Source organism: Sinocyclocheilus grahami, unplaced genomic scaffold, assembly GCF_001515645.1.
Source record: "Sinocyclocheilus grahami isolate Dianchi unplaced genomic scaffold, SAMN03320097.WGS_v1.1 scaffold1859.1, whole genome shotgun sequence".
Classification (NCBI taxonomy): Eukaryota; Metazoa; Chordata; class Actinopteri; order Cypriniformes; family Cyprinidae; genus Sinocyclocheilus; species Sinocyclocheilus grahami.
In genome coordinates this window covers 7,522-26,334 of record NW_015507038.1, presented here as the reverse complement: position 1 = coordinate 26,334, position 18,813 = coordinate 7,522, and the positions used below count along the sequence as shown (strand labels likewise).

At 45.1% G+C, this 18,813-nt stretch overlaps 1 protein-coding gene across 2 annotated transcripts; it reads right to left on the bottom strand.

The window, feature by feature from the left end:
- Positions 1-1,267: 1,267 nt before the first annotated feature.
- Positions 1,268-4,556, bottom strand: nme2b.1 (NME/NM23 nucleoside diphosphate kinase 2b, tandem duplicate 1). 2 transcript variants are annotated; one of them, XM_016259511.1, is made up of 6 exons: positions 4,452-4,556; positions 3,219-3,351; positions 2,421-2,522; positions 2,230-2,342; positions 1,694-1,853; positions 1,378-1,486 (listed from the first exon to the last, which is right to left on the bottom strand). In XM_016259511.1, exons 2-6 carry the CDS (start codon positions 3,345-3,347, stop codon positions 1,466-1,468), a joined length of 525 nt encoding a protein of 174 aa, XP_016114997.1. In that variant the 5' UTR covers positions 3,348-3,351; positions 4,452-4,556; the 3' UTR covers positions 1,378-1,465. The 2 variants fall into 2 exon arrangements, with proteins under 2 accessions (XP_016114998.1, XP_016114997.1); XM_016259512.1 differs by lacking the exon at positions 1,694-1,853 and having other exon boundaries at positions 1,268-1,486; positions 4,452-4,555.
- Between the last annotated feature and the right edge of the window lie 14,257 nt (positions 4,557-18,813).

Here is an 18,813-nt window from a genome sequence, read left to right as displayed (position 1 = left end):
GGCTGGGAAATTATGTTGGCATTTGTGGACAGGCATTACCATGGTCTATTACCCAGCTGCTACTAGTTTGTTTGTGTTAAAGGGGACATCAGATGCCCATCTTCCACAAGTTGGCATGATCCTTTAGGGTCTTTATGAACTGTCTGCAACATACTTTAGTTAAAATTCCTCAGTGATCATGTAAAACGCTTTTGTCTGGTCAAAAACAGCTCTGAACACAGTGACCCGTTTCGGTGCATGTTTCTTTAAATGATAATGAGCTCTGCTCATCCCGCCCCTCTCTTCCATTTTTGTTTTTTTGAGTATTTGGTGGCATATTACCATCAAAAATAAAACCAATTCACTACATCCTCAGTGGCTCTGATGTCAGGAGAAAATAAAGACTCATGTTCAATTTTACATCCAAATACAAAACACCTGCATTGCTTTCGAGACGTTGTCGTCACTACAGCTGCTCGAGCGTGGAATGGCGGACCGCATACAACTAGCTCTGATATGCTAATACGGGACAGTCGGGTTACGGGTTTTTAATCATTGTAGGGTGGTTGGGTCCACACACACACACACATTTACAGTACATGCAAACAGCAAGTAAAGTTAATTTTGCATTCGATGTCCCCTTTAAGGATAAGGTATCAGTCCAAACACGAATTGAGTATGGAGTGCCACAGGGATCAGTCTTAAGTACTTTACTTTTCTCAGTGAATATACTTCCCTTGGAGGACATTGTGGCCACACTTACATTACATGGGTCAAGTGACCCAATTCTGATTTCTTCCTCCCATGTGACACAGATCAGATATGATCCATGAATGTATTGGTAGTAGGAAAGAAGCACAATGGAGTTGTACGTCATTGTCAAGGTTTTTTTTTTTTTTTTTCCCCAATGACAAATGACGTCCATTCAGGTGGACGCTTTTCTGGCCAGCGTTCCCAAGTGTTGGGCTACTTTTACATGGTTGCTGGGAGTGGTTTTTTAATCCACGGGTTAAAGCTCCCCCTCCCCTGGGACGTGATTTATATGGAAGGGAAAACTACGTGAAAAAACATGATTGGCCTAGGTTTGATTAGCAATTGGGCTGGTTTTGTTTTGCAGGCCTGGCAACCCTGTCCATCTTGGTTGTTTCGCCAAGTGTATAGTGTAATGGCATGTAAGGATGGAAGAAAAAAAAAAAAAAAATAGCTAGCATTGACATTCACTGTGCTTTTAAGAATTAAGTATTAAAATGCCTCCAAAACAAATGTGGGACGTCTTGATTTATTGAACAAGTGCTTCAGAAAAGACAAGATCAAACACTCAAATCCATTACTGATAAGTGGTCTGGGAAGAAAGGCATCGACTCGGTGCTTTGACAGTTTGTCTGCAGTTTACTCATAGATCCAGTCTTGTGCACAGCTCTTGTAAGCCACCAGCTCCTCAGGCTTGAACCACAAACTGATCTCTTTATTTGCACTGTCCACAGAGTCACTGCCATGGATGATGTTCCTGGGGGAAAAAAATAAAATAAATAATGGGTCAGTCATCTGGCTATCGCCTTCTCATCTTCATAGTTCATACTGGAGGCCTAATGGCGGTACCAGATAAAAATGGGCATGAGTACTCGGACATGACAGCGACAACCGATCAAGAAAACGATGATTACCCTCACTTTAAAAAAAAAATTATAATAAAAAAATATATATTTTTATATCCCTCCTTTTTTCCTGATTGGTTAATGTGGCATTTTGGGCGGTACCTGAGGTCTGATTTGTTAGCGTTAGACCAGACCGGGGAATAAAACGAAGTGAGATTGTAAAGGCCACAGTGATGCCTGGAATCACTTTGATCATGAACACTTCTGTACAGCGCCAATCTGTCATAAACATAACATTATGAGAACAGGGCTGTCACAGAATGTAGTGAATTCTCTGTGCTTTAGTTGCCCACTGTTCAGCGCACGGTTAGAGTCACACATCAGACTAGCACGGTCAACGTTCATGTGTGCAGATTAATCTAACACCGGTGCATTGGAGTCTGTTGAAATGTTGACAAATTATTAGTCAACAAAATTAACACGGTATATCTAGGATATCGGATTAATCTTATAGGATTTCAAAACGGGAAACATTCATGGTGCCTAAAACCCAGGGTTGGTGCAAACTAAACTAAACCTTACCTGGCTAGCCAACTAAACGGGGTTCATAGGCCCTGGAAAAGCAGCACACACACACACACACACACACTCTCACCTGCCCACTTCAATGCAGAAGTCACCCCTGATGGTGCCGGGTTTGGAGTCTGCAGGATTGGTCTCTCCCAACATCACCCTTCCAGTCTTCACAACATTCAGACCCTCCCATACCTAATGAGAAAGTGTACTTTAAAAATCAATTGGGCCCGCATGGTAGACCGTTTGCCGTCGCTGATGAAGAGCACTTACCATTGCAGCAACCGGCCCAGAGCTCATGTACTTGACCAGTCCAGGATAGAAAGGCCGGTCCTTCAGGTCAATGTAGTGCTGCTTCAGCAAGTCCTCAGATGCCTGTCATATCACAGCCACGAGCAAACCGTTAGCCATCTGCATCATTTCAGCAGAACGTAACCTCTTAGGCTGCCCCTTAAAAGACTTGCTTCATTCATTCAGAAGCGCAATCCAGCTGTAAAACACTACCCCTAGCCACCACACTGAACCTAACGTTCACTGGCTGAACCTCCCAAAGCTCCCCAATCCCTGTGAACACACTGCATCAGATACAGACGAGCAGCAGGTCTACACGCGTCAGTCAGGACCATCTGCTCTGCACATGATTTATTCACGTTTCACAGAAGCCTTTACATCAAGTCTTTGAAGATCTAAGAAATATTGAATTCCATGAAGTTTGCAAACACTGGCGACTCCAGCGGTTAAATGTGTTGGTGACAGAATGCACCGTTAGGGTTTACAATGTCAGGTTTCTTTAACACTATTACAGGCATTTAATAATGAATGGCATTTTGAGTATAAATGAATAGAGATTAAGTTTTGAATTGTCAAGTTTCTAAATATTACGTAAAGTACACATTTAATTGCAGGAATTGTTATGCATGTTATTTACCATCTTTAGATCATCAGTAAATAGGTTTAAATTAAATAATGTATACACAGATTACATTACAGAGTTCGGCAGGTTTCTGATGAAATGCACCGAACGAGGAATATGAAATGATTCAGTGATCTTCATTCCAGATGTGAACAAACCTGAAGAAACTTCATGGCCACGAGTCTGAAGCCCTTCTGCTCGAAGCGTTTGACGATGTCTCCGATCAGGCCTCGCTGGACACCGTCGGGTTTAATGGCAATGAAGGTGCGCTCGGTTTTGGCAGCCATAGTTCTGAGAGACAAGAAAACTTACTTTCAGCATGCGGATTAAACATTAGGTGTGCATGAAGACGTCTGCAGCACAGAGGAGGTTAACAAGGCCCACACTTCTGCGGCACGGAGCAACAGCATGCCGAACGCAGCAGCTCTGCGGGGGCCATCACGGTTACGCTCTCACAGACCCCTACACATGAAGCAGACGTCAGGCCATACTGGACTGTGCAGATAGGAGGAGGCTTAAAGAAAGCCAATAAAAAGATTGCACCGAAACTATTAATCTACATACAGAATGTGCTCAGTGATGTTCTTAGTCTCTCAGTGATTTAAAAGCCAGATGCCGTTTATGTGTAAATGGTTTAGTTTAATTACTTTGAAAAATGTATTTATATTTGTGCATGCATACCAGACACAGGACAACACATTGACACATTCGGCTGAATTATAAAAGACGGGGTAACTAAATAAAGAGCTGTTTGGGAGCCGAGCGGAGCCAAATGATCCGGATCCCTAAAGAGTCCCCATCCCGACAGACTGCACAGCACGCGGCCTCAGATCTCCCGGATGTCTCTCCTGACGTGTCCAGTCGGTCACGTGGCCCTCGATTCCGACATCACCCTGCAGGGGGCGCGGTCTCGCCCAGTATAGCAGGAAGCCCTGGCTTCTGTAGGAGAGCTCGCGCTCAGAGCGGTGCTTAGCGGCGGCTGTATTCCGCATGAAACACCGACTTCACATACAAGCCAAGTTCAGGTCCAGATCGAAGCGCGCGAGAGCCGGAAGAGCCGCGCGGCAGCCATATATGCGCCACGTGCTTCCGCTTCGACGATTTAACGCGATTCTGTCGCGCTGCTGCGGTCTAGGCCTGAGGTGTGTGTGTGTGTGTGTGTGTGTGGTCCACATCCGGCGAACACAGCGACAGCGCTAACACGACAAAAGAGAAGTGTTCACTAGTTAAAGCGACGGCTGTTGCGCGAGCGTATAAGTACAGCAGGAGTGTTTGAGGACTGCGTCAAAAGAGAAAGTGCTAGTCTGCATACTGCTGGTAAACACACACACACACACACACACACACACACACACACACACACACACACACACACACACACACACACTTACGGGTGAGACGGAGAGCTGGTGGATCTGAGGAGAGGACGGAAGAGAGAGAAGAGGGCGCTCCGAGCGCGCAGCTCATATAAAGGCTGGTCTTTGGGGGCGTGGCTTATGATGAACGCTCAAACATGATATAAATATCCCTCAGTCACAGCTCGAGTCTCGTGTGCTGTTTAATCACGTTTCTGAATGAACAGATTAATCCCTGCATTTCATAAATAAATGAATGAATGAATAAATGGCAGGTTACAGATTGAAAATCACAATTTCAGTATACATAACGTGTATTAAACTACGGTCAAACAAATGAACTATTTGCCAAATTTGGGCATATGTACTGTTCCGAAAACTAAGGTGTAAGTTGAGGATTTATTTAATACAAAGACAAGGAAATTACAGTGAATTTTGCACAAAAAAAAAATTGCAAATGGAAAAAAATGCATTTGAATAAACAACAGTTCTTATATGTTGATGTGAACAACCAAAAGGCAAGAGCAGAGGCCCGTTTCAGAAAGGCCGTTAAAGGAATAGTTCACCCAAAAATGTAAATTCTGTCATTAATTACTCCCCCTCATGTCGTTTCAAACCCGTAAGACCTCCGTTCATCTTCAGAACACCAATGAAGATATTTTGGATGGAATTTGAGAGCTGTCTGACCCTGCATAGACAGCAACACAACTGAAATGTTCTCAGGTCCAGAAACGTAGCAAGGAGATCTGTAAAATAATCCATGTGACATCAGTGGTTCATCACCAACTATACGAAGCTACGAGAATACTTTTTGTGTGCAAAAGTAAAAAAAAAAACGACTTTATTCAACAATTAGTCTCCTCTGCATCACCCTGCTGCCATTTTGGATAGTATCCACTGAACGCAAACAGCGTATGTTCTGTGTCAGCTGCGTCACGCGGATATGTTTCCTACATTGTTTACGCTTTGATTTGAATGAAAACAACATATCCGCTTAGGCTTTGTGAATGAAACAACATAGACTTTGTTTGGTCTTCCAAAAGAGGACAGGACTAGAAATCAGTGGTTAAGTTGTATTTACAACACTGTTCCAGAACAGTTCAACCCAAGTATTCAGATGTGTGCAGCACATTTTATGGAGGACTGTTTCCTGATCCTGGGAGAGTAGACTACAATGCCGGCTGTTCTGACTCACAGACTGTAAGTACGTTTTTTATATTTAAAGAATTTGCCACTGACGATTCAAACTCGAGTTTTGAGCAGTGTAGAGTAGCGCTTGTTGTTTGTCATTTCTCCGATCACAAATGCAGACATGGTTTTATGTTTACGCAGCGCGATACGCAACGCAACGCAACGAGTAAAAAGACAGTATAAGTCATTATAATCAGTAATTATGTCCCCACTGGATGCAACAAATGCCTCGTTTGTAATGGGTTTTAATGTTTTTGTCTCCTCGCTCCGGCCAGACAGGGCATCACAGTATGGTGAGGGGCGTAACATTTCCGTCACACATTTGAGGTATTCGGCCAATCACAACGCACCGGATAGCTGGCCAATCACAGCACACCTCGCTTTTCAGACCGATGAGCTTTGTAAAAATCGACGCGTTTCAGAAAGGCGGGGCATAGAGGAGAAACAATAATGTACAGTATGTGGAAAATAATGTTTTTATTTAACCTTAAACCGCATAAACACATTTCATTACACCAAATACACCAAATACTGCTCTTTTTAGCAACATCATATGACCCCTTTAAATCAGCACAGCCAGCGAGGATCGAACGCAACTTGTTTTGAAAGAACGCAACAGTTTCGAATGAGCGCACCTTTTTTAAACAACAAAATAATGGCTGTTTCGTGGTCTGTTGAGGAAGTACAGATATTCCTCTCGTTGATAGCCGAGGAGTGGATCCAGCAAGAGCTTAATGGGACGACACGGAATGAAAAGTTAACGACATGTCTATAATCCCGCTCACTCTAAAGCCATACTAAACCCAGCTGAGCCGAGCCGTACCATGCAGTGGAAAAGTGCCATAAGAACCATAGTTAGCTAACGATGCTATTGGGAAATGCACCCCTGGTCGGGAGCAGGTTTTCTTCGTAAACCTAGAGTTTTTTTCGGCCTCCTCCCCCTTTTTAATGCATAAGCGATGTTTGAATACCTAATTCATTCAGGCCACAAAAAATTATTTTCGGTATTATTTTTCTGAGTATTTTTTGTCTTATTTCAAGAACAAATATTGAAATATTCAAATCAATATGCATTTATATACACGAGAAATTATACAAGATATTTAGTCTTGATTTAGATTTATTTTTACAAAAAATCTAAGTAAGAAAAGCATTTTTGCATTGCATTGCAGGCATGGCATGCCCTTTTATACAGGATCCTATAGATGAGGAGACTACATTAATTTGTTGGAAGTTGTTTTTCACATGCATATGGATACTTACCTGTGTCACAAGACGGAAGAAAAATTCAATGCACACAGACTGATGTAGTTTGTGTTGTTATTGTCTGGAAGTCGGACATTGGAAGAATGAATGTCCTGTACTTAAAAGCAAACAGGGACGTGGCAAGAATAAAAATTATGCGCCTGTGCTTTTTACGAGTTGCTTGCCGCATGTGCTGTACGGAAAACCTGTCCATGGAAAAAAGGAGTTTTGAAATTAAACACAACACAGGGTATGCACCGTTTATTTCGGAAGGGTTTGTTTCTCTTCTAGAGGGACATGAGTGTGTACCGGTAAGAGTTTTGCGAGATACTGGATCTTCAGATTCTTTCATTTTGGATTCCATACTGCCATTTTCATCCAGTTAATATGTTGGTAAGAATGTTTTAATCCGAGGGATTACACTCCAAACATGGTCTGTTCCTTTGCACAAGTTTATTTTGCAGTCCCAGTTGGTCAAATGGAGAAGTGACTATGGGAGTGCACCCTTCTTTGCCGGTGGAGGGAGTGGAGGTCATTTTGGGCAACAACTTGGCTGGTGAGTGTGGTACTGGCCCCGGTACTGGCCCCTTCACCAATTGTCACCCCGTCTTCCTTTTCCGATCAAGGGTGTTGTGAGTTATCTGAGGATGCGTCTTGTGTTGTGACGCGGTCTAAGACCAAAATACTGAATGATGATGATGTTAACTTTTGTGATACCCACGTACCGGTTAAATCGGTCGCTCCTGGATTGTCTCTCTTGTCTAGAATTTTTGGTGCAGAACTAGTCATCGCCCAGAGGGATAATCCTGGGTTGAAAAATTTGTTTGCTGATGTTCTCCCTCCGGAGGATGTGGAGAGTGCCTCGGAGATGCTTTATATATGATGGGGTGCTTTTGCGCAAGTGGCTTGCCCAAAGAGAAGATTGCGGTGGTGAGTCACTTGTTCAAGTTGTTGTACCAGAGAAATTCAGAGATGTTGTACTCCAATTGGCTCACGGCGATATAGCTGGGCACTTAGGTGTAAAAAAGACGTATGACAGAGTTTTGCAGCATTTTTATTGGCCGCTGTTGAAAAAAGATATCTCTCGGTTTATTAAAACCTGTCATACGTGCCAAGTGACTGGAAACCTAATCAGCCACTGAAACGGGCTCCATTGTATCCAATACCTCCAGTGGAGCAACCCTTTGAACATCTGTTAGTAGACTGTGTTGGCCCGTTACCTCCCTCTAAGTCGGGAAGTAAATTTCTCTTGACTGTAATGTGTCAAAGTACTCGCTACCCAGCGGCTTATGCGATGCGTAACATCAATACTCGGTCCGTTGTAAAAGCCCTGTCTCAATTCATTTCAATCTTCGGTATCCCTAAGGTCATTCAAAGTGACCAGGGAACGAATTTCATGTCTAACATGTTCTCGGCAATTTTAAAGCAGTTGGGAGTTCAGCATCACCGTTCCAGCGCATACGATCCTCAGAGTCAGGGAGCGCTGGAACGGTTTCACCAAATGCTTAAGTCTCTTTTACGTGCGTATTGCGTTGAATTAAACCGAGACTGGGAGGAAGGAATTCCATGGCTTTTGTTGGCCGCAAGGGAGGTCATGCAGTCTAGTTTGGGTTTTACTCCAAATTAACTCGTTTTTGAGCATAAGGTGCGCGGCCCGCTTGCTGTTGTGTGTGATCAGTTAAAAGGTAAACAGCCACCAAAAAGTCTGCTTGAATATGTAAACGGTTTTAGAAGACGCTTATTTTTAGCTGGTCAAGCAGCACGGAAAAATGTGGAAAAGATGCAGATAAAGATGAAAAAGTTATTTGATCGCCAGTCTGAACAGCGCGTATTTAATCCTGGGGAACAGGTTTTGGCATTGCTGTCTTTAGTAGGCTCTCCGTTCTGCGCGAAATTTGTGGTACCATATACTGTGGTGCGTGCACTGTCCGATCTTAATTATGAAATCGCAACTCCAGACAGAAAGAAAATAAGCCAAATTTGTCATGCAAATTTATTGAAGCCTTTTTTCTCCCACGATTGTCAACAAACTGATGTTAAATCATCTGCGGTGGTCAGTTCGGTGACTGAAGGGCCGGGTCAATCTTCGGTGGGAGAGAAGGAAGGGTTAAGGTTCTAGACGATGCTATAATGCAACCTCGATAAAAAAATTCTGAGACTTTGAAAGGTTTGGAGAAGTTGTTGTCCCATTTATCTGTTTTGCAGACAGCAGAGTTGTCACAGTTGATACACGAGTTTCCATCATTGTTTGGAGACGTTCCATCACAAACTAATTTAATAGAGCACGACGTGGATGTGGGTGATGCTTCACCTATATGCCAGCGCTTTTATCATGTCCCTTTTGAAAAACGTCTAAAGTTGGAGTCAGAGATTCAGTATATGTTGAAAAATAACATTGCAAATCCGTCTTGTTTGAGTTGGGCTTCGCCGTGTTTGCTGGTTAGAAAACTGGATGGAACGTTCAGGTTTTGTACGGACTATAGAAAAATTAATAAAATCACCAAACCTGACGCTTTTCCACTCCCGAGGATGGAGAATTGCGTTGATCAAGTGGGGTCGGCGAGATATGTCAGTATATTCGGTTTACTTAAAGGATACTGGCAGGTGCCTTTGACACCTCGAGCACAGGAAATCACTGCTTTTATAACTTCTTCGGGGCTATACTCTTATTCTGTTATGAGCTTCGGGTTACGCAACGCTCCAGCGACATTTCAAAGATTATTGGCAAAATTATTTGGCAATGGCAAATTTATTTATATAGCACCATTAATTACAACCCATGGTTGTCAATGTGCTTTACAAAAAAATAAAATGAAAACCACAAAAACACATTTACTTAGAAATACACAAAATGTAATAAAAACATAATAAAATAATAAAAATGTAAGGCAGGAGAATGTTAATTTAGATTAAGATAGATTTAAAAGTAGATACAGAGGGGGCAAGTCTGATTGTGATAGGTAATTCATTCCAGAGTCTGGGGGCAACTACAGAGAATGCACGGTCACCTCTGCACTTATACTTCGACCTAGGGATAACCAACAGTCTCTGGTTGGAAGACCGAAGTGATCTGGTGGGAACATGTTCAATCAGTAGGTCAGAAAGGTACGATGGAGCCATACCATTCAGAGATTTGTACACTATGAGTAAAGTTTTAAAATCAATTCTGTGGTGCACTGGTAACCAGTGCAGAGAGCGTAAAATTGGAATGATGTGGTCCCGCTTTCGAGTACCCGTAAGCAGTCTGGCTGTTGCATTTTGAACTAACTGTAATCGGGACAAAGCTGATTGGCTAATCCCAACATATAGAGAATTACAGTAATCCAGCCTGGAGGATATAAAGGCATGGATTACTTTTTCACAATTTTTGAAGGAGAGAAAAGACTTTACTTTTGCTAGTGACAAGACAGCTGACCCTGAGAGGTCAGCTAAATATCTACAGCGGATCTAAATATTCATAATTAATTATAACTAGTTATGATTAATTATTCATATTTCCTCATGAGCTGATTCGTTACAAAGCGATAGCTGGGATCAGCATGTGACACTGGTACGGGAATTATTTCGGCGTCTAGTGGAGGCTAATTTAACCGTGAATTTAGCTAAATGTGATTTTGCACTGGCAACGGTTTCTTCTTTGGGAAAGGAGGTGGGCCAAGGTATGGTGCACCCTTTGCGAGCTAAGGTGAGCGCAATAGAATATTTCCCTACTCCTTGTACTAAAAAATAGCTTATGAGGTTTATTGGGATGTTACTATCGCAATTTTTGCCCCAATGTTTCATCGGTCATTTGTCCGTTGACTAATCTTTTAAAGAACTCCGCTAAATTTGAGTGGACCCCCCATTGTCAAAAAGCATTTGAGAATGTGAAGTTGCTGTTGACTGCTGCTCCTGTATTAGCAGCGCCCCACAGTGGTCTTCCGTTTGAGATTCAGGTTGACGCAAGTCAAGTGAGAGCAGGAGCGGTTCTTCTCCAGACTCATTTTGGTGGTATTAGTCATCCAGTTAGTTATTTCTCGCGTAAGTTTAATTCTTATCAATTGAATTATTCTGTTATTGAGAAGGAAACACTTCAACACTTTGATGTGTATGTGGGGGGAGGGTCCTCGGTTGTCATCTATTCGGATCACAATCCTTTGACATTTCTTCACACATTACAGAGTCCGAGCCAATGCTCAATGAGATGGATACTTTTCTTACAGCCTTATAACTTGTCGATTAAACACATTAAGGGAGTTAAGAATGTTTTAGCGGACACCCTGTCACGTGCCCCCGTGGTGGAGTGAGGAGATGGTGTTTCGGTCTCCAACTGATGTGAGTTGACCTACCTCTAAGTATGTCATTTATTATTATTATTATTAGTTTTGATGTGGGATTTCTTTTAAAGGGGGGTGTGTTAGGATTGAGTTGTGTTGGTTTGGGTGTTTTGGTCTCTTTTTCTCTGTGGCAGGTTCTGTGATTGGAGTGTGACTGGAGCGCAGCTGATGCTCGTCATGGCTGTTATTTAAACCTGGTGCGAGAGTTCATCAGGGCGGCTGCTCTTCTGTTGCTCGAGCAGTTTGCCAGAGCCGCGCTCCAGTTTTGTGGCGTTATGTTTTGTTTTGCATCCATTCACTAGCACTGACCACACTTCACTTTGTGCATCCATTCACCTGCATTTCATACTGATTGTTATTACTGAAAGGCCGACTGACTTTTGTGATTGTTGATTTTGGTAATATTTCGTTGTAATAAATATTGTGTTTTAAGTTATTCCGCCATGTCGTCTCCCTTAATGTTACATCTTTGAGCCAGGTGTAACAACAGTTTGAGAATTGAGTGCCCGGTAATCAATACAAGGACGTAGGCCTCCGTACTTCTTACCAACGAAGAAGAAACTTGACACAGCTGGTGGGGTGGAAGGGTGGATGAAACCTTGCAGGAGAGCCTCCTCATTATATTCCTCCATAGCTTTTTGCTCCAGGATGGACAAGGGGTATACTCTACCCTTAGGGAGTATAGCGCCAGGCAGCAGGTCGATGGCACAGTCCCATGGCCGGTGAGGTGGTAGGTTAGTGGCGTCCAGCTTACTGAACACATCCTGGAACGCCCGGTATTCTGGATGAATGAGAGGTGTCTCCTTAGGTTCGGGGCTCTCAACATTAGTGGAACTGACTGGAATCAGACATGAGGAGGTTGGTGAAATCTTGGGGATACAATTCCGATGACAATATTCCCTCCATTGAAGAACCTCATTGGTGATCCAGTCGATTTTGGGAGAATGTTGGACCAACCACGGGCGTCCCAGGATGATTTCCGCGGTAGAGTTCTCCAGCACCAGGAATGAGATGGTCTCCCCTGAAGACACCCTATGCGGAGCATGATGTTAGGAGAGCGGAAGCGCACCTTGCCTTTGCCCAGCGGTTTTCCTTGAATAGTGATGATATTTAATACTTGAGAGTTGGTTATCCATTTCAACTGAAGGTGATGTAACATAGTCAATGAGATGAAGTTCCCGGAGGAGCCGGAGTCGAGGAGGGCTTGAGCTGGAAGAGATCGGTGATAAGGAGGTTATCTGAGGTTTAATTGGAGGGTACTCACCACTGGGCGTGGAGGTCGGACAGGGCAGGTGCTGAACAAATGTCCAATCACTCCACAATACAGACAAAATCCAGCCGTGATTCGTCGGTTTCGCTCCGCACAGGTGAGATGGTAGGTTGATACAATTTTGGTAGGTTGGTAAAATTGCATGGGCTCTGGTGCTGGAGACGATGAAGCGGGTGAGGCTGGTGGGGAGAGTGGCAAATCCTCCTTATAAGCAGTGAGATGTTGAGAAATCCTGATGGCTTTCTGAATGAAACTTTCTAGGCCCACGGTGTCATCATATATGGCCATTTGGAAATGAATGTTTGTGTTTAGCCCCTGCCAGAATGCTGTGAGCAGAATGGTCTCATTCCATCCGCTCATGGCCGCTAGAGTGCGGAACCAAACAGCGTACTCGCTTATGGAAGCCTTCCCTTGGAGGGATGCGGAAGAGCTGATCATCAGAGACATCATGAAGGCGATCTTAGAACATCCACTGGTGAAGGCATGGGGCTGCATTTCGAAGTACAGAGCACAGAAAGCCACTACAATCCGCCGCCTCACCAGAATAAACAGCAGGCCGGGCCATGGGACTGGAGGCCGATGCAGTGGTGGTGTGTGGGGTAAGTGCTGACTGAAGTGCTTGAATGAATTCCTCAAACGACATCGGGTTGTGCGTTTGATGCTGTTCCATGTTGCACTGCTTGGTATTTGGTCTGGTCTTCTGTCACAAGACGGAAGAAGACCATTAGAGAGGAGTAGGTTTGTTAAGAGAATATTTGTTAACAGGATTCAGCAGAGAATCAAAATGGCAGGCAACTGATGAGCATTCATGTAGAAAACAAGTAGTAGTTACTTAGCTTGAGTAAACTGTTCAAAAGGATCTCTTTCCATGGTAGAGCACAGGATGATGATGGTGATGATGATGATGGTGAGGTCTGAGGATTGCGGGAAGAAGAGATATTCCTGTAAGTGTCTTGTATAGACTTCAAGACCAGACAATGAGTGTGAGAAGTGAAGGTGTGTATGTACTGGTCTTGATTGGGCAGTGACAGGTGCAGAGGATTAGTATTCAGGTGACTGTGATCGTGCTGGATTGGGGATTTGGTCTGACGAGGCTGGTGTTTTTTCAGTGACAACCTGGCTAGGCCATTGCACTCCGGCCGTGCAGACGCACAAATTCCCCAAATGTGGGAATCTCGACTGCATAATTTATGATAGTGGGGGACTGTGTTTGCGCTCTCCCCTGTATGTACTGGTTTTTAGGGGCAGTCATGGCCTAATGGTTAGAGAGTCGGACTTGTGTCCCGAAGGTTGTGGGTTCGAGTCTCAGGTCCGGCAGCGATTGTAGGTGGGGGGAGTTAATAACCAGCACTCCCTTCCACCCTCAATACCACAATTGAGGTGAGACCCTTGAGCAAGAACTGAACCCCCAACTGCTTCCTGGGCACCGTAGCAATATGTTCCCCACTGCTCCAGGTGTATGTGCACTACTGTGTGTGTGCACTTGGATGAGTTACATGCAGAGCACAAATTCTGAGTATGGGTCACCATACTTGGCCACATGCGACTTCACTTTCACTTTTTTTATTTGAGCGGTTACATTTTTAATGATAGTTCTCTACAAAAAAAAGGATGTTAGTAAGGCCGCTGTATGCAGAGCGGTAAGGAAAGTGCCCATCACGCACTTTCTTCGAATTTTTGTGTTGTTTTTTTGGGCACAAACCCGTCAGAGGAGTTTGTCAGGATTGCAGTGGAGTAGAAATCTATATCTAATATTTAAATGAGGCTAATCTGATTAATGACGTTCACTTCATAACATCTTGCTGTGACCTCTGGAAGTAACCCAATAATTAGAATTTCCTTCAGGATTTCCAGTGTGGTTGGATGCACTGATGACACGCATATTCCCATCATCGCACCTTCAGAAAATGAAGCTGATCACTGTATGGAATGGAAGGATGCCAGATAAGGGCAGTCGGAAATATATGCTGTAACCACCACAGCTGTTAAATAAACACAAATTATTCACAATTTATTTGGTCATCTTTATTTCCTACAAATACAAAAGCAACAGTTATTATTTTTCCTGTTGGGTTTTAATATTTGTGCAATACTTGACCATCTCCTCTTCATCTGTCAGTGGTGCTGGTGCAGGTTTGCCTTCTTGCTATTGGCTGAGTACAAGTCAGATGTTAATTTCATTACTCTAATTAAGAAATGTAACAGGTTGCATTAGAGAACGTTTAATGATGTGAAAAGAGCATTAGACGATGTGGAAAAAGCTGCTGCGCACTGAAATAGACACTGAATGATGTTTATTTAATATGACAAATGATTGTAAAGTCATGTACCCTACACTCATGAACCTTTTATGCTTAAAGCTTTGCCTTGATTGAATTGTGTTTTATTAGTGGGTTATCGTGAAAATTAATATTCAGTAATTTACAGTTTTCACCTCTGATTGTCACGACAAGGTGTGTGGAGGCAGGCAGGACGACGAGGACGACAAAGATTCCAATAATGACTTTTAATGTAGACACAACAAGGCAGATTCAGGTAGATGAGACACACACACTCGGGGTAACATTCACAATAACCGACAACTAAAGCTCAGACAGACAGGAACTAATATTGAGTGGATAATTAGTGGCAGACAGGTGAGCACAATGAGAGTAATTAACTAATGATTAGTACGGGCTAAACCAACAAAAGAGGAAGAAACCACAATAAACAGTCCACAGGGGCGTTACATTACTCCCCCCTCCAGGAAGGTGCATCCTCGCACCGTAGAAACAGAGGGAAGGGCGGAGGGGGACTAGGAGAAGGAGAAAGCAGTGGATGTGAGATGGTGACAGGGGAAGGCAAAGGGCTGGCAGGCAGACCAGACAGGTGGAAGTTCCGGCGGAGGACGGACTTCCAGGAGGAGGATGGCTAACAGAGTCCAGGAAGGTGACGATGGAGGGAGGAGCCAGGGAGATGACAGGAGGGAACCGGAGCAGGAGAAGGAGCCAGGTGGGACCCAGGCCACAGCCATAATAGTGGCCCACGATGGAGCCGACGGAGGGAGGAGCCACAGAGGAGGAATGTCCACCGACTCCAGGGGGCCGATCAACGGCGGTGGAGGATCCCGAGGCGGAGACGGAGAGCCAACGAGCTAGGGGGATGCCGAGGATTCGGGGGGCCAGGGTGGAGCCGAGAGCTCTGGCGCCCGAGGCGGAGATCTGGAGTTCCACGGCGGAGCCGGAGCGACTGAGGACCAAGGTGGAGCTGGCGGGAGGAAGGAGCCCAATGGAGCCGGTGGGACAGAGTGACTAGGCGCAGCCAGAGGAGTGGAGTCCAGAGGGGATGGTGGGTCGACGCCCGACCAAGGCGGAGCCGGAGGGACGAGGGAGCCCGGTGGAGCTGATGGATTGATGGGTGATGGTGGAGGCGAGGGAGCTAGGAGCCGAAGTGGAGCCACTGGGTCTATGGGCCGAGGCGGAGTCCGGGCCTCGGAGGCTGGAGGCAGAGGTGAGGGAGACTCCAACCCAGGCGACGCTGGAGGATGGCAGTCCCACGGGGCTCTCTCCGCACTGATGGTGGGCTGAGGGTGAGCAGAGGGGCTGCCAGACGACAGCGGTGGAGGAGGCTGGAGCGGGTGGGAGGGCGGGCATTTTCGAGGAGCGGGCACTGGAGAGAGCTCTTGGGCTGAAGCCCTTCCTGGGCGGAACTGGGGATCAGGAGCCCTTCCTGGGCTTAACGAGAAATCAGAAGCCCTTCCGGGGCTAACCGAGACACCAGGAGCCCTTCCTGGGCCGAACTGGGGATCAGGAGCCCTTCCTGGGCTTAACGAGAAATCAGAAGCCCTTCCTGGGCTTAACGAGAAATCAGGAGCCCTTCCAAGGCGGAACCGGGGATTGGTAGCCCTTCCTGGGCTCGACAGGGGATCGGGAGCCATTCCTAGGCTTGCCAGGGGATCGGGAGCCATTCCTAGGCTCGCCAGGGGATCGGGAGCCATTCCGAGGCTCGACAGGTGATCGGGAGCCATTCTGAGGCTCGACAGGGGATCGGGAGCCCTTCCTGGGCTAAAATGAGGATTCCGAGGTCTCTCCTCCTCGTTTTGACACTGAATTCCCTCCATAGTCCGCTCACCCGTGATGTAGGAGTCGGAGCTCCTCTCCGCACTCTCCTCGTCTACGGCTTACTCCTCCGTGATGGGCACTGTCGCCAGCTCTCGCACCTGGTCTGACGTGTTGGGCTCAATATCCGAGGTGATCCTCTTCTCAGCCGCGGAGCTTTGCTCCGGCTTGTGGATCGTGACGGGAAATGGCTCTCTGTCATTGGTGGGCTCAGGCTTATGCTCTGTACCGCGGGGAGATGGTGGGCTGGGCTCAGTGTCCTGAGTGGGGCTGGTGTTGTTGTCAGCGATGTCCACGGTCAGATGGGACTTGCAGGACACCAGCATCCACTCGATGAAGGCGGCGAGGCTCTCTCGAGGACCATCCCCGGACAACTGCGCTCGTGTGGTGGCGTTAAGTCCAACTTGATAGAATGAACAGAGGCAGTTGTCCGGGTAGTGCGTGAGGTGAGACAGGGACAGAAAGTCGTTCGTGTGGTCCTCAAGAGAGTGTTCCCCCTGCTCCAGCAGGAGGATTTGGAAGGCGGGGGAATCCATAACACGAAAATAAAAACTGACAAAAACCGGAAAAACAAACGAGGGGAAAGACGCCGCTATACTTTACTTAAGGGCAGTTATTCTGTCACGACACGGTGTGTGGAGGCAGGCACGACGACGAGGGCGACAAAGATTCCAATAATGACTTTTAATGTAGACACAACAAGGCAGATTCAGGTAGGTGAGACACACACACTCGGGGTAACATTCACAATAACCGACAACTAAAGCTCAGACAGACAGGAACTAATATAGGGTGGATAATTAGTGGCAGACAGGTGAGCACAATGAGAGTAATTAACTAATGATTAGTACGGGCTAAACCAACAAAAGGGGAAGAAACCACAATAAACGGTCCACAGGGGTGTTACACTGATATTATAAAAGTGATTAAGAATTAAAGTTATGTATTGACTCGGAAGTATGCGGACATCTTTTTGTCGGTGTTGCCATGGTGAATCATAATTTCAGAGCTCCATTGATCATGACTTCTCATAGTCGTGGTGCTCGCGCTAAACTCAGAGTCAATCTACTCCGAGTCGACTGAACTAACCCAATTAAGCTGTTCTGAACCCTCTCTGGATCTCAGGGTAAGTCAACTCAGAGTTGGTTGAACCTGCTTATTGAAACGGGCCCCAGGAGACAAGGTGATGGTAAAATGAGCAAAGTTTATTGAATAATTACAGTAGTGTCACACTCTCCGGGGCTTGTACCATGATGGTGGCTGAACAAACTTAGGTTACAGGATTAGGTTTGAGCTGACAAAACCAAACCAATCCAATCCAGCTTTGTTGGTACCATGACACTGATCATCATCCTTCTCTGTCAACTCAGGCTTTGATCCTGAGGTTATGAAGCATGTGCGCATGAAAGTGTGACATCAATAATGAGCAGCCAATCATGTGCCTTGAAACTCTGATTCACTGCTCGCGAGAGAGTCAGTGTGATTCACTACCACAGATTAAAAGATTGAAAATATGAATATGAATTTAAACACTTACATAGCAAGATGAAACGATCTGTCCATGAAATAGGACAACTTAAAACTTATTTATATTGTATATCTTTTTATATTTATATAAATCAAAATAAAAGCTTAATAATTATTATTAAATAAACTGGGTTTAAGGGTATAGTAATTATATAAATCATATAGAATAATTATAATAAAAATCAAATCATATTTTGAGCGCACAAAAGTGTGTTTTGCACGCGCGCGAACTGAGTTTTGTGGAGAAAATATTTGTCTCGCAAAGAAGAAAGTATTTAGAGCACAAGAAAATCAATTTTGCATTTAAAATAAGTTTTTGGATGTGTGCAGACCTTCTCTTTTACGCGTGGGTTCGAGTCTCGTACCGGCAGGAATTGTAGGTGGGTGTGAATGTACAGCGCTCTCTCCCACCTTCAATACCATGACTGAGGTGCCCTTGAGCAAGGCACCGAACCCCCAACTGCTCCCCGGGCAGCATTGGCTGCTCACTGCTCCGGGTGTGTGTTCACTGCTGTGTGTGTGCACTTTGGATGGGTAAATGCAGAGCACTAATTCTGAGTATGGGTCACCATACTTGGCCACATGTCACTTCACTTTAAATACCAACAGCTCTCGTGCTCAGCACAACCCAGCGTTACAATGTGCCATAATTCCAGCCAATCAGAGACCGAGGCTGCTAAATTCTGATTGGCTGCCTTGACAACCAAGCAGCAGAAGAGGAAAAATACAGTGCATGCATAATTATTATGCAA

Excerpts from the sequence above, each read along its gene's own strand:
- nme2b.1 (XM_016259511.1), bottom strand. The coding sequence starts at position 3,347 with ATGGCTGCCAAAACCGAGCGCACCTTCATTGCCATTAAACCCGACGGT. Across the intron at positions 2,523-3,218 it reads TGGCCATGAAGTTTCTTCAG|GCATCTGAGGACTTGCTGAA; the intron begins GTTTGTTCACAT and ends GTGATATGACAG. Across the intron at positions 1,854-2,229 it reads TTCTGCATTGAAGTGGGCAG|ATTGGCGCTGTACAGAAGTG; the intron begins GTGAGAGTGTGT and ends TGTTTATGACAG.